General features: G+C 42.5%; 1 protein-coding gene across 1 annotated transcript in view; it reads right to left on the reverse strand.

The window, feature by feature from the left end:
* Positions 1–3,455: 3,455 nt before the first annotated feature.
* Positions 3,456–24,937, reverse strand: part of CMYA5 (cardiomyopathy associated 5) — a 114,478-nt gene continuing 92,996 nt past the window's right edge. The window contains exons 11-14 of the mRNA XM_053587663.1: positions 19,116–19,249; positions 17,751–17,850; positions 8,933–9,106; positions 3,456–4,317 (exon numbers count right to left, since the gene is read on the reverse strand). Of these exons, the coding sequence (XP_053443638.1) occupies positions 4,071–4,317; positions 8,933–9,106; positions 17,751–17,850; positions 19,116–19,249 (655 nt within the window). The 3' untranslated portion in view covers positions 3,456–4,070. The remainder of the gene's footprint in view (positions 4,318–8,932; positions 9,107–17,750; positions 17,851–19,115; positions 19,250–24,937) is intronic.

The following is a 24,937-nucleotide window of genomic DNA, read 5'->3' on the forward strand; positions in this document are numbered from 1 at the left end:
GCGCTTCACACGTCCACCAGGGGTGGTTTCAGGTGGGGAGCCCAGATGTACCATGCAACCCAAGAATGAGGGGACAAAGACGCCTGCACCCACGCTGTCAGAGCCCTGCCAGCGCCTCTCCTCCTGCAAGGTGTACTGTATCCTCTACCTGTATAACGCTGTTCCATGGACAGAAACTATTTGAGTCCTGTGGGTTCTTTTAGCAATGGAGCGCTTGGGATTATTAAGGGTAATTACTGCAGTGGGGATGACAAGGGACTTCAGATACAGGCCTCTGAGGTGTAAAGGATGCTTCTGATGGGAGAAAGTCAGTGTTTCACACGTCCCTGTCCCTCCCACATGCCTGTCAAAGCTGTGGCAGTGCACTCTCTGTAAGCAGGTGTGATGAAGCACAAGGCCCCCCAGTTCTGCTGGACTGTAAGGAAGCACCTCCAGGAAAACAACAGGAACATGTTCTGGTGTGTCGCAATAGAAAAATATGTCTAACTTTGACAAAGAATATGTCCATCTAAGTTTGCCAGGAATGGACACAGAGAAGGACCACCGTGTTAATCCTCATTTCTTTTTCTTTTTCCCACAAACTCCTTTACTTTGACTCCATACTGCTTAACAGCAGCATTGCAGTTTCACATATGTGAAGTTTTGTCTCCACAAATACAATGTTATAGGCTCTTTTGAACTTTCAAAGAGCCATGTGCAATTAATGCTGGGAATAAATGAATGAAAGTCACTGGTACTGAAGAAAAAATCAGGGTAACCCCATGTCTTCCATGAGTTAAGGCGGCACCAACAACAAAACAGAAGGGGGAGGAGAATGTGTATGTACGTAAGTATACACACATGTGTGGAAACATACAGGTAATTCTCACATACATATATGTGAAAAAATGATCTATAATAAAGAAAAAATGAAATGTAATCATTTTATTTTCACCTCAGGATTTGAGCTGTATCTAAGATCCATGCTCTGTCACCTGCCAGCTGTGACTGTGAATAAGTTCTTTTAACTGCTCTGAGATCAGTTTCCTCATCTATAAAATGGCAATGATGTTTACTGTTCTGATGAGGATTAAAGAGAGGCTGCATGTGCTTGGTACATGTCATTAAACTTAGGCTAGATGTGGTGGCTCATCCCTGTAACTCCAGCACTTTGGGAGGCTGAGTCAGGAGGATCACTTGAGGTCAGGAGCTCAAAAGGCAGCCTGAGCAGCATAGCAAGACTCCGTCTCTCAAAAACAATAATTTAAAAATCAGCCAAACATGGTGGTGTTTGCCTGTAGTCCCAGCTACTTGAGAGGCTGAGGCAGGAGGATTGCTTGAGCCCAGGATTTTGAGGCTACAGTGAGCTATGATTGCCCCACAGCACTCTAGCCTGGGTCCTGAGTGACAGAGCAAGACCCATCTCAAAGAAAAGGAAGGAAGGAGGGAGGAAGGGAAGAAGGAAGAACAAACAGGAAACCTAATAAACACCACTGACAGATTTCCAGAGAAGCAATTTTGATCAAAATTTGTTGACTTCTTTTCCTCCTTCTAAGGGTCTGTGTTGTGTGAAGAGGAAGGACAAAAGGAAGGGAAAATGGAACTCAGAGAAGAAAAGCCATAGAGTAAATCAGTCCTTGACAGAGTAAATCAGTCCTGGAAAAACAGCATTAAGTTAGCTCTACTTGTCTGCACTAAGGTTAATCCCCTAAGGAGCAACCAAGAAATCTATCACTCCACAGACAAAGGCAGCCAACACGTGCATCTCCTGACCCCAGAGTCCTGCCTCCCGCCATCCTCTTGCCACGGAGGCAGAGACAGGAGGGCCACTCTATCGGATGTGGTGGAGAGCTGGACACTCTTGTGTCCCTTGGGTGATGCTTTATAAATTGCAAAACGCTGTGCCACTTCACGTGTTTATTCAATCTGATGTTTACAATTACAGTTCAACAAGCCGAGTTTCCTAAGGCAATCATCTCGTAAGGCCTCAGTCAAGATGCAAACCTCGTTCTCCCCATTACAGTAGCTTCTCCTTTGTACCACAGCTGCTTGGAGCATGACAGTAGCTGCTGCCCCCTCCCCCGCCCCTCCAGCCGACCGAGGGCACCCTGCTGGTGGCACACACAGAGAAGCCCTGTGCCAGGTGTCCTTTTCCCATTAGCTCTCTCCGAGGGCTTTGTCAGGACCAGGGGAGCTTGCAGAGAAGGTTCCCCAGGCAACTCTCAACCAACAGTGGTTGGGCAGGAGTGGGTCAGTGCCAGTCTCTGGCAGGTTCTGTGTGGTTTCCAGAGGGCCCGCACATGCACAAGTGAGCCCCAGGTGCCCACAGTGCCAATAACCCATTCATAAAACACGTCCTTACTGGCTTCCCCTCCTCCCGTCTCACCTCCCGCACCTCCTCCCGTATTCGTTCTGGAATCAGCTCCTATGGACACAACTAGCGTTGAGTCTTTATCCTGGACTACTTTGGAGGAACCCAAACTGAAATTCTAAAACTCATGTGGTTATACGTTCATACCAAAAAAAAAGTAATGACCATGGGTGGAGGGTCAATCAGAGCCTGGTAACATTTCCAAAGCTTGAAAAAGTGAAGATAACATTCTCCACAAAGTAGCAATTGACTTCTCCAGCTTCACAAAGACTCCATCTTGCCTCAACTGCTCTAATTGTAAAGCAAGGCGATGGCTTCAGGGGGCTCTGTGAAAGCTGTTACAAATCCAGTTTGGATTGTCTAGCTGCTAAACAATGGACTTAGAATATGTTCAAAAAGTAGGATATTATTCCTCGATTCAAGAAAATAACCAAATTCATAATGTTTTAAGAAGTTTTTTAAAAACTATGAATATGATCAAATCACTTACATTATAGGAAGTGAGCAATTGCCTCAACATGCATTCTAGATTTATCAATGTTGCACACACATTTTTAAGAAGATTTTGAGATATTTTAATATAATATCTTTTTTTAATTAAGACAGGGTCTTGCTCTGTCATCCGAGCTGGAGTGTTATGGTGTGGTCATAGCTCACTGCAGCCTCTTGAACTCAAGCATACCATCACACTTAGCTAATTGTTTTTAGGTTTTTAAAATTAAAAAAAAAAATGTTTTGTAAAGACAAAGTCTCACTATGTTGTCCAGGCTGGTCTCAAACTTTGGGGCTCAAGTGACGCTCCTGCCTCAATCTACTGAGTAGCTGGGATTATAGGCTATGATATAGTTTTATATAGTATCAACACAGTATTTTAAAATGACCAACCATTCTATGCCAGTCAAAAGAGATTCCTAGTTTCTGATTGTTGACTTTAACTATAGGCTAAATTGTGTCTGTGTGTGTGTATGTGTGTAAAATTCTTGCATGAAAATCAACAGTAACACAACTTACTGAAGTCTGCTGGGTATTTACTCTGCAGTTTCCCCTGCTCCCGAAATGCCCGACGGGTGAGTTACACACAAGAAGTTCACATAACTTGTTTCGTTTTATAGACTCTAACCATTTATTTAACAAAATGGAAATTTCTAATATCTAGCACTTTTCTACATTTAAAATTTCAGGGAAAAGAGGCTCAAGTTATACATTATACATTATTACAAAAGAGTTCATTATAAATTTAGATCAGTTAAAACACTTTTCTCTAATGATCAGAGTCATCACCTTTTAGCAAAGCCAGGGGACATCTTTCTTGTGGAAAATGTCCGTATTTCTTCATCTGAGAAAAATGTCTGACCAACCCAACCTTCCTTTCACTCCAACCTGTTCATGAGAGGGTTTCTTTTAACCAATAAAACAGGTGGAAGTCCATTTTTCTGTTTGGGTTCCCAAGTCAAGTGTAAGACCTTTTAGTTTAGGAAAGAATACAAATAAACATAAGCCAAAGGGTTGAGGTGGTTGTTCTCATCCTCTTTACTCACACTCGGCTCCGTAAAGCCAAGGTTTTCCTAGGGGTTGTGCTCATGTGCCGACTGTTGTGCACACAGCTGTCATTAGTGTGAGTGTGTGGGAGACTTCTTGAATAATATGTTGCACCCAAGGAAAAGAACAACAGAGTCTCCTGATTTAAATTGTCACCCTTGCAAACTCTGACAGCCAAGGCTCACTTGTGCCTTGCAGAATCCGGGGCCTCTATCCCCAGGTGCAAAGTACATTTCCCAGGTTTCTCCAGGGCAAAGGCAGGGTGAACACCCTCATTGAACCTGTGCCTGATGATGAAGAGCAGCTGTCCACTCTCAGCATTTATGAACAGAAGCCTCTGGTTGGGGTAGTCCAGGAGAACACCCACTCTGGCGGGAGGCTCAGTCACGTGCACGTCACTCACGATGCCACTATAGAAAAATGTGTACCTGAAAGGAAATGGCATGGGAAATTTTTTAAAAAGAAAAAACTTGGGAAATCTTGAGAACTGGATAAGGTAAATCACTTGGGGATAACCAATTTTTCAGGTATTAACTCCAATTCACAATAATGAGTTGCAACAATATTTGTCCCAAATACTTTAATCAGATCCCTCCTAGGTGCTAAGAGGCATAGCTCGTCCCAACAGATGAGCACTGTTAATACTTTTGCTCCTTCTACATTAGGAGGCAGTCCCAGAATAACCAACATATGCCTCCCTTGTGATTTTTCTCCACATTCGAATTATTTGCTAGCTGCCCACATGTTTTAACTACTGCATTCACGGCGTGTCATTCTTTTGAATAAAACTCCTTTGAGGCTGCCATGTATTTTAAAAAGTACCATGGGCTTGCCTTCCATACAATGTATTAAATTTACAGTTTAAAACTTTGATACGTAACTTACATAACAGCCTTTATGAAGTTGAAGAAAAGATTTTCTTTTTTTTTTTTTAAACAGAGTCTTACTATGTCACCCTCGGGAGAGTGCTGTGGCTTCACAGCTCACAGCAACCTCAAACTCTTGGGCTTAAGCAATTCTCTTGCCTCAGCCTCCTGAGTAGTTGGGACGACAGGAGCCCCCCAGAATGCCCAGCTATTTTTTTTGTTGCAGTTTGGCCAGGGCCGGGTTCGAACCCACCACCCTCGGTGCTCTACCCATTGAGCCACAGGCACCCCCCGATTTCATGACTTTTTGCCCACTTCACCCTTTGTTTCCACTCCTCCTGCTCCAAACTAACTTTCTATTTTATCTTCTCAATGTTTCTGCAGCCTTGCAGCCGTGGAGGGGTGTGTTGCCTTTGGTTCCTCTCTTTAATTCAAACAAATTCAATTCACCAACTACTTGTTGGGCATATCGAGCACTTTAACAGGCACCCAGGAGAAATGAAGGACCACAGGGTGATATCCTGGCCCTCTGGGATCCCATTCTGTGTGGAGCAGGAAGGAAAAACTGTGGACAAGGGCTGCGAATGTATTAATAACTCAGGGCACAGATTGTTAAAGTGTGTGCAGATCACATTTAACAAATACGTTTTGGTCATGAAGGGAAAGGTTCAAGACCAGGCTGGGAGGGAAAATTGCTGACCAGAAAAGCTAAACTGCTCTGTGCAAAAAAAGAAACACAGTCTGGGGTTTGCTCCTAGTAATCTTAGAAACTTTGAGAGCAGGGCCCTGAAAGCAGGGAAAGGGAAGGAATGAGAGTTGGAAGAGGAGAGAGGTGAAAGGACTGTGGATATGGTAGGTCCAAGGGGTGGGAGCACAGAGGCTCCAGGGCAGTTTGGGGCCTAAGAAGCTGAGTCAGCGACAGGTCTGGCAGGAAGAAACTTTAATACCTGTGATGTCTGTTTTAAGGCCCAGAAGCTCAAGGGTAGGTGTTTAAGGGATGGCAGTAGCCAACTTCATTGCAGAAAGAAATCCAAATGCGAAATCAGAGGCTCATGGTGATGGGGAGATAAGCAAGACTTAGGGCATGATGAAGAATCTCTTTAATGCCTTGCTAAGGAGATGCTGGAACATTGTGGAGTTCTGGAGCCTGCAAGCCAGACCAATGTTTCAGGCGTCAATGATGAAGGCACAGTGAGGGCTGGGCTTGCAGGGAAGGCTTTGGGAGCAGACAGGCTTGGACTCGGCCAAAAAGAATGGACAGGGTTTGAACAGGTGGAGAGGAAAGAAAAAAGAGATCCACACAGTGAGAACAGCAGCCACCGAGATGAGGTGGCGGAATGGCCTGTATGTGGCAGACATCATCACCATCTCCCTGGTAGGCTTGGTTGAGACATGGGGGTGACTTTCACAAAATTACATGTTTAAGGAAGTCGGGAGCCAGGCTCTAGACCTGCCCTGCCAAATACAGTAGCCACTAGCCACGTGTAGCCACTTAAAATTTAATAAAATTTAAAGTTCAGTTTTTTATTCCTACTAGCCACACTTGTATTTAATAGCCACTTGTGACTTTTTTTCTATTATTGTTCTTTTGCAGTGCTGGTCTGGAGGGTTCTTAATGATCAAATGAGCTATTTCTTCTCCCCTGTTTGGAAGGTCCCTGGTCCCCAGACCAAAGGCGCAGTGTTGGTCAGTCCTTGAGCCAGTCCCCACTGTAGAGGCCATTGAGGGACAGACACTTCTTGAAGTCTCGGTTCTACCAGTTTGGCAGGGCATGAAATCTGCCCAGCCTTGCTTCTGTTTCTGACTGAGCACACTGGTTCCCTCACTGACCTGCATCTGGGCTGAACCCAACCTGTTGGCCTGGGGCCTGACTCCCTGCCCGGATTTTGCCTGCCCACCCTTGGCACTGCTGGTCCCTGTTCAAACAAGAATCATCCAGAAGCCTGACTCTGAACACGTGCGTGATCCTGGAAGTGCCTGTTTGGGACCCCCTCAACCAGGTGGACTGAGCCCCTCAGCCCCTTGAATCTCACTGCTGACCCAGACTCAGCCTGGACCCTCAGACTGGTGGCCACCCCTTCAGGGGTCCTCCTCTCACCTGGCCACATCTTTCTGACCTCCCCTCTTCACTGTGCCCCACAAGTGGTCCCACCCAAGTTCTGATACTTCTGTAGATGTGTGTAGATTTTTAAGCAGAAAAGGAAGGGATATGATAAAAGAGATGTTTTAGAAATATTTTTCAATTTGGACATGCAGGATAGCTGGTGGTGGGAATAGACCAGCGAGCCTACAGACAGGATGGCTGCTGGTGAAACTGTGAAGGAGGTGAGAAAGCCTTGAGCTAGGACAGCAAAGGTAGGAGTGGACAGGAAGAAAACCAGCTGACCTTGCTGGGATAGACCTGAGGCCACCTTCACGTCTCCATCACAACTGCAGCACCCGAAAGCTCAGAGTCTGCGTCAGCAGAATCAGAAATAACATCAGCTGGTTTAAATCCTTAAGCCAAAAACAGTGAAAGACACAAGGGCTGCCACAGCAGTCTTTCCAGTGCCCCGAGGGTTGGGGTGCTCCACGTGAAGCCCCCAAAACAAGAAATAAGGCACGTGGGCCCTGACCTCTCTCTTCTATGACCACACAGGTCGACACCTTCTTTCTCTAGCATCCATGGTGCCTGCTCTGGGTGTGAAAGACCCAAAGACCAAAGTCCTAGTTTGAACTAGTCAACAAAACATACAATTCTATTTTCTAGAGTCTAGAAATTTGTTATTGGAAGTCGGACTTGGATTTTTAAGGATTTGAATATGTAAGGATGTTCATGAGATTAATACCTAGTTTCAGCCATAAATCTACTCTGAGTTTGAGTGATTTCAAACTCTGAGCAGGGGCTGGGTCCTTAAGCACTGCACAGCACTGAATATCAATTAATCATAATCGCTTTGACTTGATGAAATGCGACTTTAAATAGTGCTTGGAGATGGTGTCCTTATGAACCATCTCAGAGAAGCAAACTGTCAAGTAGGATGGAGGGAGAAATGTGCAGCCAGAGATATGCAAATCCCAATCTGTGGGCCTTTTCTGGGAACTTGCAAGCATTCAAGGCTTCTTTTTAAAGCATTTCATTTGAATAATGCCTCACATTCGGATGACACTTTACAATTTCAAAGCTCTTTCCTGGACCTGACTTCATGTGGTCTTCACAACCCTGAAAGGTAGCAGGTCAGGCATTTCCTGTCCCCTGCTGAGACAGATGATGCGTCAGGTTGCTCAAAGGGTTAACCAACTCCCAGTGAACAGCCATCAGGAGGCCAAGCAAGCATGGAGCCAGGACTAAAATTAGGTTCCTGGCTCCCAGGACATTGCTCTTTCTATTACACCATCCCCGTGAGCATATTCAGATTATAACACGCTTGCCTGATCTCTCCGAGACTAACACAAGATGGTGGCTTTTACACATCAACCCAACCAAACAATGTAAATAACAGACCAGAGGTTGGCAAACTTTCTCTGTAAAGAGGCTGATAGTAAATATCCTAGGATTTGGAGGCTGTTGTGGTGCAAAGGTAGCCTTAGACAATACATAAACAAATGCGCAGGACTGTGCTCTAGACAGCTTCATGTGCAAAGACAGGCAGCGGGTCACATTTGCCCTGAGCTATAGTTTGCCAACCCCTGAGAAAGACCAGCGCGGGGAGTGTGTTGAGTACCTGCTTCCTCCTCACTCCTGTTCATTCCTTCTCTGTGAGGGAGCCCTCTCAGCATTACTCTGTGATTTCTTTGCCCGCTGGGGTGAACTCAGAAGGAAAGACTGGCCATGAGCCATCACCCCCTTCCCTAGCTCTTCTTCATGAGCTGACTGAACAGGCACACAATCCTTCTTTGTGTCTCTGGAGACCAACTCTGCCCTGCAGGGCAGGGAAGCCAGCCTGGCCAGGGCTTGGGTGGCTGAACCTAGGGGCTCAATATAAGAAACCCTCTTGCTCTTAGGTCTGATCCACAGTCTCTATAGTTAGCTTTCTCAGTAATAAGACTTTCTTCTCCATATCCTTGACTCCTGTTTTCTTAGTTGGCTCAGAGCTAAGGGAAGGGAAGTAGGATGCTATTCATCAGATCCCTCAGAGACCCTAGATGGCCATGCAGACATGTCGATCAGAAGGGATGGGGCAGGGCTCCGGCTTACCTCTGTGGCTCAGAGCAGTGCATGTACCACGAGGTGTCCCCTTGTCCCAGGGTACCAGCCTGCACAGCGGAGCTGGAGCAGATGCCAAGTCGATAAGCTGGACAGTCTGTGACCGTGGTTTCCCAGTAATGCTGGCCACAAGCAGGCAGCTCCTCGCCCAGCACTGATGGGATTCTGCAGGCAAAGTCGATCAGATCAAGCTTGGCACAGACATCACCAGCCTATATGTCATGAGCATCAACATTCACAGACTCACACACAGCTTAGGCAGGTTCTATCCTTGGAAACTGCTGGAATTTGACTAAAGATATTCTTTTGTCCACTGTGCTCCAACCTTGACCAGAATGCCACAGAATTCCTCATCTCTTAACACGCATCTGATACATTTCCACTGTCACATACAACACACATATATTGCACATTGCATCTCTTAAAGGAACTGGGAACCAGGAAATAACTAGAATAGGGACAGGACAAAAAGAAATAATACAATCTTTTCTTTTAAGGAAAGAGAAGAAATTTAAGGGAGGCAGGTGGGAAATATAATTTTCAGAATTTTCTCCCAACACTTGCAAAAAAGGAGTCATAAAAACTTTATTTAACAATGAGTTCTGGGGTGGAGCAAGATGGCAGCCGAGTAACAGCTTCCTTGCATCTGGGCACCGTGAGTCTGGGGATATAGGACTCCAGGCATCTCTGGCTGGTGGGATCTGCCTATCATCACCCCTGAGAGGATACAGGGAGTCAGCGAGAGACTTCTGGACCCCAAGAGGAGGACTAAAACAGTGGAAAACCGGCAAGTGGTCGCGTGTGTTCAATCCGCCTAAACCCGCCCGCAACTGTAAGTTCAGTAGCAGCGAGACTGCAAACCAGAAAGGCCTTACCTGTGAACTGTTTTGGTGTCTTTGGACTTGGCACTCAGCTGAACTGCCTTGGGGAGAGCCTGAGCGGGAGTGCGGAGAACTTTGGCCTTTGTCTAGGGCCCCAGTCTGAGCCGCTGAGCCAGACGGAGCTAATAGAGTTTGGCTCTGGGTCACAGGCAGACATTGTGAGCGATCTGCCCTGGCAAGCTCCGCCCTCAGGGTCACAGAGCTGGAATTGGGTGGGAGCTGGTAACCCAGCGACCAAGTAGCCTAAGGGCGGGGTCTGAGCCGCCTTGCAGCCCTAACCCTCGGGGGCAGAGGGAAACCAGATTTGACACACAGGGTAAGTGGATAGCCACTTCAGCAGTGATTCCAGCAACAAGCACTTCCCTGAGAAAGCTTCTGCTCAGTAAGTGAACAAGTTCAAAGTGCCTTTTAAGTGGGCTGAAGAGAGATTTAGGGTGTCTACCTGCTGGGGTTCGAGAAACTAGCAGCCTCCAGTCGTATCAGAACTGTGATTAACATCTCATACCCCAGAAGACCACGTGTTGCCCAGACAATATTCAATTCCATATACATACTGCTTTGTTTTTGGTTGCGTGTGTGTTTTTTTTTTTTTGTTTGTTTGGTTTTTTTTTTTTTTTTTTTTGTTTGGTTGTTTTTTTTGTTTATTTTGACGTTCTAGATTGTTGTTTTGTTTTTTAAGTTCAACCTTTTCCATACAGATCCTTTTTCTTTCTCAATTTTTCTAGTTTAATTATAATTTCCCATTGCTGCCTATTTCAATAATCAGAACTTCATTTTTGTTAGTGTTTCTACCACTATTATTTGGTTTTTCCAGCCAATTTTATCCCGTAAGGTTTTCTGTTTGCTTGTTTTGGTTTGATTTATAGCATTTTTGTCTTTCCTCTCTACTTGGTGGAGGTGGGGTACTGTGTCTGATCAGGTTAGCAAAGAGCTGCTGACCTCAAGGGAACCACCCCACTTGGCACCCCCAGAAGGTGTTTTTTTTTTTTTTTAAGGTTGTATCAAAGTACCCTACTGTACACCTATATTGCTCTGTCTCCCTCTTTCTGTGCCTCTCTTCTTTTTGTCAATATTCCTTTCACCCAACCACTCTCCTTTCTCTATTTTTCTTTTTTTTCATTTTTTTTTTTTTTTCTTATCACTCGGTTCTCATTTCTTTCATCGCTTTTTTGCTCTTAAACCTTCTCACCCTTCTGGTCCTGTAACCCTTAGTCCACAGGCACAAGAACTTAAAGAGCAAGAGGAATTGAAAGGAAAATTAGGGCAAGTAAACAGATAAAAGAAATCACCCATGAGGAAGAATCAGCAGAAAACTCCAGGCAACATGAAGAACCAGTCCAGAACTACCACGCCAAGGGACCATGAGGTAGCTACTGCAGAGGATTCCACCTATACAGAAATGTTAGGAATGACAGAAAGGGAATTTAGAATACACATGCTGAAAACAATGAAGGAATTGATGGAAACAATGAAGGAAACTGTTAATAAAGTGGAAAATAACCAAAAGGAAATTGAAAAACAGAATCAAATAAGAGATGAACGATATGAAGAATATAAAAAGGATATAGCAGAGCTGAAGGAAATGAAACAGTCAATCAGGGAACTTAAAGATGCAATGGAAAGTATCAGCAACAGGTTAGACCATGCAGAAGAAAGAATTTCAGAGGTAGAAGACAAAGTTTTTGAGATAACTCAGATAGTAAAAGAGGCAGAAAAGAAGAGAGAGAAAGCAGAACGTTCACTGTCAGAATTATGGGACTTTATGAAGCGTTCCAACATACGAGTTATAGGAATTCCAGAAGGGGAAGAAGAATGCCCCAGAGGAATGGAAGCCATACTTGAGAATATTATAAAAGAAAATTTCCCAAATATCACCAAAGATTCTGACACACTGCTTTCAGAGGGATATCGGACCCCAGGTCGCCTCAACTCTAACCGAGCTTCTCCAAGACACATTGTGATGAACCTGTCCAAAGTCAAGACCAAAGAAAAGATTCTGCAAGCTGCCAGGAGTAAGCGCCAGTTGACCTACAGGGGCAAATCCATCAGAGTGACCGCAGACTTCTCTAATGAAACTTTCCAAGCAAGAAGACAATGGTCATCTACCTTTAATCTACTTAAACAGAACAATTTTCAGCCCAGAATTCTGTACCCTGCTAAGCTAAGCTTCAAAATTGACGGAGAAATCAAATCATTTACGGATATACAAACATTGAGGAAATTCGCCACAACAAGACCAGCTCTACAGGAAATACTTCAACCTGTTCTGCACACTGACCACCACAATGGATCAGCAGCAAAGTAAGAACTCAGAAATTAAAGGACAGAACCTAACCTCCACACTGATGCAAAAGATAAAACTAAGCAATGGACTCTCACAAAATAAGACGAATAGAATACTACCACACTTGTCAATTATCTCAATAAATGTTAATGGCTTGAATTCCCCACTGAAGAGACATAGATTGGTTGACTGGATTAAAAAACACAAGCCATCCATTTGCTGTCTGCAAGAAACACACCTGGCTTCAAAAGACAAATTAAAGCTCCGAGTCAAGGGTTGGAAGGCAATTTTTCAGGCAAATGGAATTCAGAAGAAAAGAGGAGTTGCAATCTTATTTTCAGACACATGTGGATTTAAAGCAACTAAAGTCAAAAAAAACAAAGATGGTCACTTTATATTGGTCAAGGGAAAAATACAACAAGAAGACATTTCAATTCTAAATATTTATGCACCCAATTTAAATGCTCCCAGATTCTTGAAGCAGACCTTACTCAGTCTGAGCAATATGATATCTGATAATACCATCATAACAGGGGACTTTAACACTCCTCTTACAGAGCTGGACAGATCCTCTAAACAGAAATTAAACAAGGATATAAGAGACTTAAATGAGACTCTAGAACAACTGTGCTTGATAGACGCATATAGAACACTCCACCCCAAAGATAAAGAATATACATTCTTCTCATCACCCCATGGAACATTCTCCAAAATTGATCATATCCTGGGACACAAAACAAATATCAACAGAATCAAAAGAATTGAAATTTTACCTTGTATCTTCTCAGACCATAAGGCACTAAAGGTGGAACTCAACTCTAACAAAAATGCTCGACCCCACCCAAAGGCATGGAAACTAAACAATCTTCTGTTGAACAACAGATGGGTGCAGGAAGAAATAAAACAGGAAATCATTAACTTCCTTGAGCATAACAACAATGAAGACACAAGCTACCAAAACCTGTGGGATACTGCAAAGGCAGTTTTGAGAGGAAAATTCATCGCTTTAGATGCCTACATTCGAAAAACTGAAAGAGAGCACATCAACAATCTCACAAGAGATCTTATGGAATTGGAAAAAGAAGAACAATCTAAGCCTAAACTCAGTAGAAGAAAAGAAATATCCAAAATCAAATCAGAGATCAATGAAATTGAAAACAAAAGAATCATTCAGAAAATTAATGAAACAAGGAGTTGGTTTTTTGAAAAAATAAATAAAATAGATAAACCATTGGCCAGACTAACGAGGAATAGAAAAGTAAAATCTCTAGTAACCTCAATCAGAAATGATAAAGGGGACATAACAACTGATCCCACAGAGATACAAGAGATCATCTCTGAATACTACCAGAAACTCTATGCCCAGAAATTTGACAATGTGAAAGAAATGGATCAATATTTGGAATCACACCCTCTCCCTAGACTCAGCCAGGAAGAAATAGAGCTCCTGAACAGACCAATTTCAAGCACTGAGATCAAAGAAACAATAAAAAAGCTTCCAACCAAAAAATGCCCTGGTCCAGATGGCTTCACTCCAGAATTCTATCAAACCTTCAAGGAAGAGCTTATTCCTGTACTGCAGAAATTATTCCAGAAAATTGAGGAAGAAGGAATCTTCCCCAACACATTCTATGAAGCAAACATCACCCTGATACCAAAACCAGGAAAAGACCCAAACAAAAAGGAGAATTTCAGACCAATCTCACTCATGAACATAGACGCAAAAATTCTCAACAAAATCCTAGCCAATAGATTACAGCTTATCATCAAAAAAGTCATTCATCATGATCAAGTAGGCTTCATCCCAGGGATGCAAGGCTGGTTTAACATACGCAAGTCTATAAACGTTATCCACCATATTAACAGAGGCAAAAATAAAGATCACATGATCCTCTCAATAGATGCAGAAAAAGCATTTGATAAAATCCAGCATCCTTTTCTAATTAGAACACTGAAGAGTATAGGCATAGGTGGCACATTTCTAAAACTGATTGAAGCTATCTATGACAAACCCACAGCCAATATTTTACTGAATGGAGTAAAACTGAAAGCTTTTCCTCTTAGAACTGGAACCAGACAAGGTTGTCCTCTGTCACCTTTACTATTCAACATAGTGCTGGAAGTTCTAGCCAATACAATTAGGCAAGACAAGGAAATAAAGGGAATCCAAATGGGAGCAGAGGAGGTCAAACTCTCCCTCTTTGCTGACGACATGATCTTATACTTAGAGAACCCCAAAGACTCAACCACAAGACTCCTAGAAGTCATCAAAAAATACAGTAATGTTTCAGGATATAAAATCAATGTCCACAAGTCAGTAGCCTTTGTGTACACCAATAACAGTCAAGATGAGAAGCTAATTAAGGACACAACTCCCTTCACCATAGTCTCAAAGAAAATCAAATACCTAGGAATATACCTAACGAAGGAGGTGAAGGACCTGTATAAAGAAAACTATGAAATCCTCAGAAAGGAAATAGCAGAGGATATTAATAAATGGAAGAACATACCATGCTCATGGATGGGAAGAATCAACATTGTTAAAATGTCCATACTTCCCAAAGCAATCTACCTATTCAATGCCATTCCTATCAAAATACCAACATCATACTTTCAAGATTTGGAAAAAATGATTCTGCGTTTTGTATGGAACTGGAAAAAACCCCGTATAGCTAAGGCAGTTCTCTGTAACAAAAATAAAGCTGGGGGCATCAGCATACCAGATTTTAGTCTGTACTACAAAGCCATAATGCTCAAGACAGCATGGTACTGGCACAAAAACAGAGACATAGACACTTGGAATCGAATGGAAAACCAAGAAATGAAACTAACATCTTACAACCACCTAATCTTTGATAAACCAAACAAGAACATACCTTGGGGAAAAGACTCCCTATTCAATAAATGGTGTTGGGAGAACTGGATGTCTACATGTAAAAGACTGAAACTGGACCCACACCTTTCCCCACTCACAAAAATTGATTCAAGATGGATAAAGGACTTAAACTTAAGGCATGAAACAATAAAAACCCTCCAAGAAAGCATAGGAAAAACACTGGAAGATATTGGCCTGGGGAAAGACTTCATGAAGAAGACTGCCATGGCAATTGCAACAACAACAAAAATAAACAAATGGGACTTCATTAAACTGAAAAGCTTCTGTACAGCTAAGGAGACAATAACCAACGCAAAGAGACAACCTACACAATGGGAAAGGATATTTGCATATTTTCAATCAGACAAAAGCTTGATAACTAGGATCTATAGAGAACTCAAATTAATCCACATGAAAAAAGCCAACAATCCCTTATATCAATGGGCAAGAGACATGAATAGAACTTTCTCTAAAGACGACAGACGAATGGCTAACAAACACATGAAAAAATGTTCATCATCTCTATATATTAGAGAAATGCAAATCAAAACAACCCTGAGATATCATCTAACCCCAGTGAGAATGGCCCACATCACAAAATCTCAAAACTGCAGATGCTGGCGTGGATGTGGAGAGAAGGGAACACTTTTACACTGCTGGAGGGACTGCAAACTAGTACAACCTTTCTGGAAGGAAGTATGGAGAAACCTCAAAGCACTCAAGCTAGACCTCCCATTTGATCCTGCAATCCCATTACTGGGCATCTACCCAGAAGGAAAAAAACCCTTTTATCATAAGGACACTTGTACTAGACTGTTTATTGCAGCTCAATTTACAATCGCCAAAATGTGGAAACAGCCTAAATGCCCACCAACCCAGGAATGGATTAACAAGCTGTGGTATATGTATACCATGGAATACTATTCAGCCATTAAAAAAAATGGAGACTTTACATCCTTCGTATTAACCTGGATGGACGTGGAAGATATTATTCTTAGTAAAGCATCACAAGAATGGAGAAGCATGAATCCTATGTACTCAATTTTGATATGAGGACAATTAATGACAATTATGGTTATGGGGGGGGAAACAGAAAGAGGGAAGGAGGGAGGTGGGTGGGGCCTTGGTGTGTGTCACACTTTATGGGGGCAAGACATGATTGCAAGAGGGACTTTACCTAACAATTGCAATCAGTGTAACCTGGCTTATTGTACCCTCAATGAATCCCCAACAATAAAAAAAAAAAAAAAAAAAAAAAAAAACAATGAGTTCTAGTGCTTGCTGACCTTACTGGGGACAGTAACCAAATGAGATACACCTTTTAAATGGCAAGACAGATGGGGCTGCGCAGAGCAGGGTATGGAATTAACAAGATCTGCTTAGGGGCTTGTGGTCAACAGTCTTCCAGATTCTATAAGTCCTCTCTGCCCTATAGGTGCCCTTGAGAGATCGGTTAAAGGTCTCTTTTTTTTGTCTCAGCTCCGCAATTTTTACAAGACGCTCAGTAAAATGAACCAAAGTACTTTCAACTGCTGACAGGTGACCTTGTTTGCATGAATTGCCCAATTTTGCTTGGAAATGGCTGACATGGCAAGGAAACATTTTTAATTTCAGCAGTGTTAATATTCAGTCAGCACCCTCTACCCTTTAACAGATGAGAAAATGATTAATGCCAGAAAGTGTATTTTACCTTCTCATGTCTTTACCCAACAACCTCATTTCAGAGAGGTGGCTACTGACAAGCCCTCATTCTCTGGAGCAAAGCCTGACTCCCTAATATTTATGAGTTAATTTTCAGGTTAATAATAAAGAAAATTCTACAAAATACATTGCAGTGATCATTGGTTATAGTCTATGAACTCTAACCCACCTCTCATCTACTTCTTAATTTCTTGAGAAATCCAAAAGACAAAAAAGTTCAACTTATTTCTTAACTTTTTTCCCCCCAGATTCACTCATCTATATATTTTTAGCATCTACAATGTTCCAGGCCCCATGCTGGATGCTGGGAATTCAAAGATAGAGGATTATTCATGATCAAGTGGATGACAAATGGCCCTGCAAGTTTTCCCTCCTTTTATACAAATAAGACGAAATGGTACCAGGGCCCAGAGAAGGCTTGACCATCTCCAGGAGCAGTGACATCTAAGCTAGGCCACAGATAGGCAAGTAGTGACCCCCTAGAAAGCAGCGTAGGAGGCCACTGGCTGGCTTAGGGCACCCCAGCACCATCAGCAGTGTGGACTTCACATGCTTTCTCCCATTCGGCCAGTTGGACGTAACAGTTGGCAGGCAGGTTGCAGGGCACCCTGTCCTCAGCTTCAGGCTCTTCTTTGATGCTTCCTTTTGTGGAAGCTGCTATGGAGACAAGATTCTGTAGCCAGAACCAGGGACTGAATAAAACATCTCCTCTATTCCTTTTTGAGAGGAATGATACAAAATCAAGTTTGCTATTGAAAGTAATGGAAGAATCACTGAACCGTATCTTTTATTGAACCAGAGACACTACCTTAAAACCACCAATGTTTTAAGCAAAACCATCTGTGCTTATCTTTCCAATAAAAATATTGACAAAGCTCCAAGGGATGAACCATCACCGCCACTTTCCCGTAACAATGAAGCACAACTGGACTGCGTGGGCACACACGCACAGGCGACACCACGCCCCCTGTCTGTCCAACCAATGCTCAGTGATGCCACACGGAGGCAGCACGCCCTCAGACTCTCCCGCGGGGCATCAGCCCGCTTGGGCTTTCTTCTCCCACTTACTCTGTCAGCCGTCTCCTCTCTGTGAAGCTGATGACAGTCCCATTTGTGGAAATCTGTAGGGCAGGATGAGCTGTTTCTCTCAACAAGAGAAATCTGGTTCCTATTGCAATTAGAAAAATGGGATCATGACAGTGCTATGATACCCAGGGCTGTCCCTAGCCTGAGCCCTACATTTCAGATCTTAGTCTCCCTCTCCCTGGCATCAAAATCCCCCACTCAGTGTTTTTGGATCTGCCGCTGAAACTCTCACCAACCATGAGGCATTCCTAGATGCCAGAGGCTGGTTTACCGGTATGTCCTCCCAGGTGTGTCCTGTACTAGTGCTCACTCTGCTATGCAAAGTGTGCTCCTTAGACCAGCAGCCCCTCCATCACCTGGAAGCTAGTTAGAAATGCAGATCTCAGGCCCCACCCCATACCTACTGACTCAGAATTCGTATTTTAACCATATCCTCAAGAGACCTGTGTGTTTGCTAAAATTTGGGGATGCACTGGGGTAGTCTAAAGGAAAAGATTTAATAATGGGAGGGATGGGCACGATGCTGGACTTTGAAGAGAACATTTCTGAGCAGGCAGCCTCACAGCTGCTCTTCACGGTCACCGCACTATCCCTAACTGCATCACAAATGAGGCACCTGCACAAGTTTTGGCTGGTTGAACAAATCACAGATTGCGCCGTCTCTGGTCTAAGATAAGATAATAAAATGACACCTTTCCATTCCTCATTTCCTTTCATGAAAATAGAGACTAGTCAAACATTTTTTGTTGGCATCATCCGGGTATTTTTTCCAAAATGCCATTGAACGGTTTTATCACTTCCTTGAGTGACTCTTTCAATCATCCATTCAACAACCATAAACTGGCACAACCTATGTGCCAAGCACCAAGAATAAATAGAAGAACAAGACTGTGAACTTGTTCATAGAGGTCACAGTGTGATAGGATAGGAATACCCCCAACCCTACCACCACAACATACACACAAAAATAGCATACTGAGAGTCAAACAAAAGTCATTAGGGGAGATTTCCAAAAACACCAATGTCCAAGCCCAATTCCAGATCTTTAGGAGTGGGACCAGGGCATTATTATCTTTTTAAAAATATTTTTTAAGTATCTCCTTTTTCAAAGTTGAGCATCAGTATCTTTTAAGCATCCTGACTGGTTGCTGATGGGTAGCCAAAGTTGAGAACCTTTAAAGCAGAAAAATAAAAGAAACTTCTTGATCTTTGACAATCTTGAGAACTAATGACCAGCACCAACAGCACTGGGGGCTTCATGAAGTTGCCCTTTAAGAGGTCTTCTCTGGGCATCAGAAGAAAACGAAATGCTTGGAAACAGCTCACTGTGTAGAAAGGAGAAAGTACCTCTGGTGGAGACGAGGGCAGCTTCACTCTGTTCACTTGTCCCAAAGGCATTAATGGCTCTCACGTAGAAAAAGTAATTATCATTCGGTTGCAGGTTAACTTTCAGCTGAAGTCCTTTGATTCCAGAGAAAGACCTAAATACAAAGGAAAATAATTGGGTGGCGCCTGTGGCTCAAGGAGTAGGGTGCTGGTCCCGTATGCTGGAGGTGGTGGGTTCAAACCCAGCCCTGGCCAAAAAAAAAAAAAAAAAAAAAACAAAGGAAAATAATCATTTTAAATAGAAGATCATCTGCTAAATGACTCATCTTTCAATTCTGTAGTGAATGTATATATTTTATTAACAATAAATAACTTATTTTATTCCCTTTTTATGACTCCGAGAGTTATCAAGCCAGATTACTCAAAATGGCTATTGTCTACTAAGATAACTTTATCAAATCATTACTATTCTTGTCAACTTTTATTTGGTTTGTGCCTCCCAGAGTGGTATTTGGAACAGAACCAGGTTTTTTTTTTTTAATTCACAAAACAAACTGATTTTTGTGGTTAATGAACCTCCAAGAATACATTATTGTCTTTATCAATTTTTGGCTGAGAGGGCACTTTGGGGTTAAGACGATGCTAAATCAATCTTTAATACAAAGTTCCCTAATTATCTTATTAACAGATCCCAAGTGTGGAAAACTTATGGTGATGATTTTGTACATGATAATCATGCCAAAGCTACCAAAGTTAATAAAAACTGAGTAACTTTAAAGAAGACAGTATCTTCTAAAGCAAACTTAATACTGGAAAGCAAAGAGAATTCTAAATGCCCAAAGGGAGAGGGGGGAAGGAAACCTTCAAGTTGCTGCCCCTAAATCACCTACTTAAATTAAAAGAAAGTGCTGGTCATGGTTTCTAATTGGCAGTGGGCCTGGCAAGTACACTGTAATAGCCCAACCAGTCAAATACAAATAGACTTGCTGGATTTGAAGATGGAGCTCTCTGGATTTGCCAATGAGCTGGAATAGTTTTGTGCTTCTTTTTCATTCTCTTTAATCTGCTTGATATCATGGCCTACAGCAAGGATACCAAAAAATTTTTTTAAATTAAAAAAAAAAAAATCATTCAACTGCTCTTTCCTTATGCCTTCTTTGGGAGAGGAGAGGCCTGGGAGAGAATTATAAGTTAGGCTCTTTGCTGAAGAAAGAATTCCGAACCCCAGTGCTATAAAGCAGAGTCCTGATTCTAGGAGTATGCAGTACATAATGGCCAATGAAAATAATAGTGCAATCGCCTTCATTCTCAGAGAAGTAGGGTCTTTTGTTTGGTTAGTTTTGGGTTTTGGGTTTTGTTTGTTTCTTTGTTTTTGTTTTGCTATTAATGAATACAACACGAAAGCATTAGAATCAAAGAGTGGTCACTGTTTATCCACAGGTGGATTTTTTTTCATGTTATTTCTACATTTGCTGATTCATTTCATGTCTTAATACCTGCCTTAGAGAATAACGTGGAGAAAAAGAAAAAGGAAAGAGTATCAATGACGAATATCATTTGACTAACAAACTAACTTAGGACTTCTTAAAAGCAGAAAATCTGTACAGAGTATCCACCCCAGGTCTAAAAGTCCAAAACTCAAGGTGTGTTACTCAGAAGAAAGTGGGGAGGGGAGCAGTGGGGAGGGGAGCAGCCTGGATCTATTTGTGTGTCTGCTGTTTAGTGCCTATATCTGGAAAAGGTCAGTGTGAACACCTCAAATTATGCCGGTTGTTATTTCAGAACCTATCACCCAACCAGACCCTTAGGAGAGGACTATCTTTAGATATGCTGAGAGTAGATCAATGGAATAGAGCCATATGTCCACTGACAACAAATTATGCTCCAGCTAATTAATGAAAAACCATGCCCTATGACTGAGAATGTAGTTCCTGATTAATATCTAGAATATTAGAATCATATTAACATTATTGCTTATCTTACAATATCTAGAATATTATTAGAATAATATTAACATTATTGCTTATCTTACCTGGACTGATGACTGAAAAAATATTTTAAGTGTACATTAATTATAATTAATGATAAAATTATTGTCATGAATATGATAAATATACATTAATTATAATTAGTAATAAAATTATTGTCTCAATAAGCACACTCAGGTCTGGTGCGGTGACTCACACCTATAATCTACCACTCTGGGAGGCTGAGGTCGGAGGATGGCTTGAGCTCTGGAGTTTGAGACCAGTTTCTTTTTCTTTTTTTTTTTTTTTTGAGACAGAGACTCAAGCTGTCGCCCTGGGTAGAGTGCTGTGCCATCACAGCTCACAGCAACCTCCAACTCCTGGGCTCAAGTGAGTCTCATGCCTTCACCTCCCAAGTAGCTGGGACTACAGGAGCCCGCTACAACGCCCGGCTATTTCTCGGTTGTAGCCATCATTGTTGTTTGGTGGGCCCAGGCTGGATTTGAACCCGCCAGCTCAGGTGTATGTGGCTGGAGCCACAGGCCCCGAGCCTGAGACCGGTTTCAACAAGAATGAGACCCCAATAGCCGGGAGTTGTGGTGGGTGCCTATTGTCCCAGCTACTTGGGAGGCTAAGGCAAGGGAATTGCTTAAGCCCAGGAGTTTGAGGTTGCTGTGAGCTGTGACTCTGTCTCAAAGAAAAAAAAAAAAGAGTGAGACACCATCTCTATTAAGAATAGAAAAATTAGCTGGGTGTTGTGGCAGGTGCCTGTAGTCCCAACTACTCAGGAGGCTCAGGCAAAAGGATCACTTGAATCCAAGAGTTTGAGGTTGTTGTGAGCTACAATGACACCACGGCACTCTACCCAGGGTGACAAAGTTGAGACTCTGTCTCAAAAAAAAAAAGAAGAAGAAAAAGCACACTCAGCCTGAACTGAATTGCAGACTTATTTACTCATTAAATACATATTTATTGATCATTTATCATATGCCCAAGCCCTGTTATCCTGAAGCCTGAGGGGGAAGTGACAAGGATTGGTGAGCAAGTTTTTGCTCTAGAGACTAGATAGAACATGCTGGCTTCATTTTGTAACAATGGAGTTGTTAAATACCAAGGAAGCTTTGTTTTTAAGTAAGTGTATTAAGACTTATGGAATCTGTCAAGGAGAAACTTCCATATGTATAGTCAACTGCGTATCGTGGCTTATCACTCATTTAAAGAACAAAGGTTCACATGGTACTGAAGTCAAAACAGGAAATCAGTCCTGCTTGCAATGCTTGAAACAGGCCAAGCAGATTTAACAGAGATGCGCAATGCCCCAGGGCCCCAGGCATGAGAACAAAAGTAAAACCAAATGTGATGGTGTCTTATTGTTTAAAAGATGCCATCTTATGCTTGACATCAAGAACAAAATGAAAAAGATCAGAACAAATGGTTCGTTTCCATGCCTATTTATTCCGATTCCACTTAGATGTCACCAAAGTCTTCACGTCAGCTGTCTCTGCTTTTTAGCCAAAGGAAAACTTCAAGAATTTTGGAATTTGAGATCTGAAGAGTGGCACCCTTCCGGAGGTTATGATTTCTTTATTTCAAAATCAAAAACCTGTCATAACTGCAATTAAATCCACATAACTTATAATGAGCCTTGCATAGTTGGCAGTAAAATTCAAGTTCACAGAATATCCGCCATGAAGGAAGTGGTCAGAGAGCAAATGAAACTACAGTAGGTGGTTGGTGCTTAGCTAAGAAGGGATTTGACAGATGTCATTGTGATTGTGATTAGAAGTCTGGGGCCAACAGTAAAATTTAAAAGACAAGAGGGAATGTGACTCAGACGGTCTCACTTTGGAATTTTCGCTGTTACAAGTGCCAGAGCGCCATGGAAAGGGATGGCTTTATTTAGCCTCCAGAGACCGAGGGCAAGAAACAGCCCTGGACATGCTGACACGCTGGCAAATGGCTGATTGCTGGTGGAGCATAAGCATGTGTGGAGCTGGAACTCAGCGTAGAGCTGTGTGCCCTGCACATCTTCAAAGGCCTCTCCACCTGCTCACCTCTCTTGGTAGGACAGGGAGCATCTGTTAAGCTACCATGCTGTAAAGCAGAGAGAGACACTCACTGTCTCCTCGGGAGGCTGGTGACTGCCCAGTCCCAGGGAGGCCTTTCTGCCTTGTGCCTTTCAGTCTTCAGTTTTTCCAAGGAGTGACTGGAAAGTTTGCCACAACTACCCACGGACAATTGGGCAGGAGTCATTTTAAGTAAGAATTGAAAAGGATCTTTACAAAATGAAAATTAGTAGAAACATAATATTTAAGGGGGAAATACTAAAACCATTCCCATTAAGTCAAAGAGAAACAGGAAGTTAAAAAATCGAGAGGTAGAAGTCAAAATTATTACCATTTGCAGATAATATGACTGTTATCTAGATAGTGAACCCAAGAACATCAGCTTTACTCTTACATAATCAGAGAATTCAGTATGATGGTTAAATATGTTCCTAATACAAAAAAATCGAAAGCCTTCATCTATAAATAACAACTAGTTAGAAGATAAAATGAGAATTTTTTTTTTTTTTTTTTGAGATGGAGTCTCACTATGTCGCCCTGGGTAGAATGCTGTGGTGTCACAGCTCACAGCAACCTCAAACTCTTGGGCTTAAGTGATTCTCTTGCTTCAGCCTCCCAAGCAGCTGGGACTACAGGCACCCGCCACAATGCCTGGCTATTTTTTGGTTACAGTTGTCATTGTTGTTTAGCAGGCCTGGGCTGGGCTCAAACCCACCAGCCTTGGTGTATGTGGCCAGCGCCCTAATCACTGAGCTATAGACTTTTTTGTTTTCTTTGATTTTTGTTTTTGTTTTTGAGACAGGATTTTATTCAGTTTCCCAGGCTAGAGTGCAGTGGCATCATGACAGCTCACTGCAACCTCAAACGATCCTCTTGTCTCCTCAGCCTCCTGAGTAGCTGGCAATACAGACCTGTGCCACTATCCCCAGCTAATTTTTTTTAAGAAGAGTCTGGCTATATTGCTCAGGCTGGTCTCCAACTCCTGGCCTCAAATAATCCCCCTGTCTCAGCCTCCCAAAGCCCTGGGATTACAAATGTGAGCCACCTTGCCTGGCTGAAAGTTCTTATTCAGAATAGTGACAAATATTTTAAAAGTATAAGATTTATATAAAGAACTTTTTTTTTTTTGAAACAGAGTCTCACTCTGCTGCCCTTGGTAGAGTGCTGTGGCATCACAGCTTACAGCAACCTCAGCCTCTTGGGCTTAAACAATTCTCTTGCCTCAGCCTCCCAAGTAGCTGGGACTACAGGCACCCACCACAACTAGCTATTTTTAGTTATAGCTGTTGTTGTTTTTAGCAGGCCTGAGCCGGGTGCGAACCCACCAGCCTCGATGTATGTGGCCAGCGCCCTACTCACTGAGCTAAGGGCGCCGCCCTATAAAGAACATTTTTGAAGATTCTGTTGCGAGAAAATACAAAAGTCTTGAATGAATAAAGAGGCACATCAGTTCCTAGTTAGGAAAATGCAATCTCACAAAAAATTTCAATTCTCCCCAAATTAATCCATACATTTAATACGATCTCTGAAAATAAATGATCAGGAGCAGGCTGATGAAGATGGCTGAATCTAAAGATCATATAAAATACAAACTAGCAAACAGCAGAAAAATAAAGATCATGAAGGGGCAATCTAACCAGCTAACCTATTAGGGATTCTAAATTATAAATCTATAATAATAAAAACAGAGTGGTCCTTGGGAATATATATCCATCTCCCCAAGAGTGATCAAAGGAACAGATTATAAAGGTTCGTAATAGAGCTAAACATATAGTCTCTTGAGTATATAAGGATGGAAGCATTTCAGATC

This window comes from Nycticebus coucang, chromosome 1, assembly GCF_027406575.1.
Source record: "Nycticebus coucang isolate mNycCou1 chromosome 1, mNycCou1.pri, whole genome shotgun sequence".
Taxonomy (NCBI): Eukaryota; Metazoa; Chordata; class Mammalia; order Primates; family Lorisidae; genus Nycticebus; species Nycticebus coucang.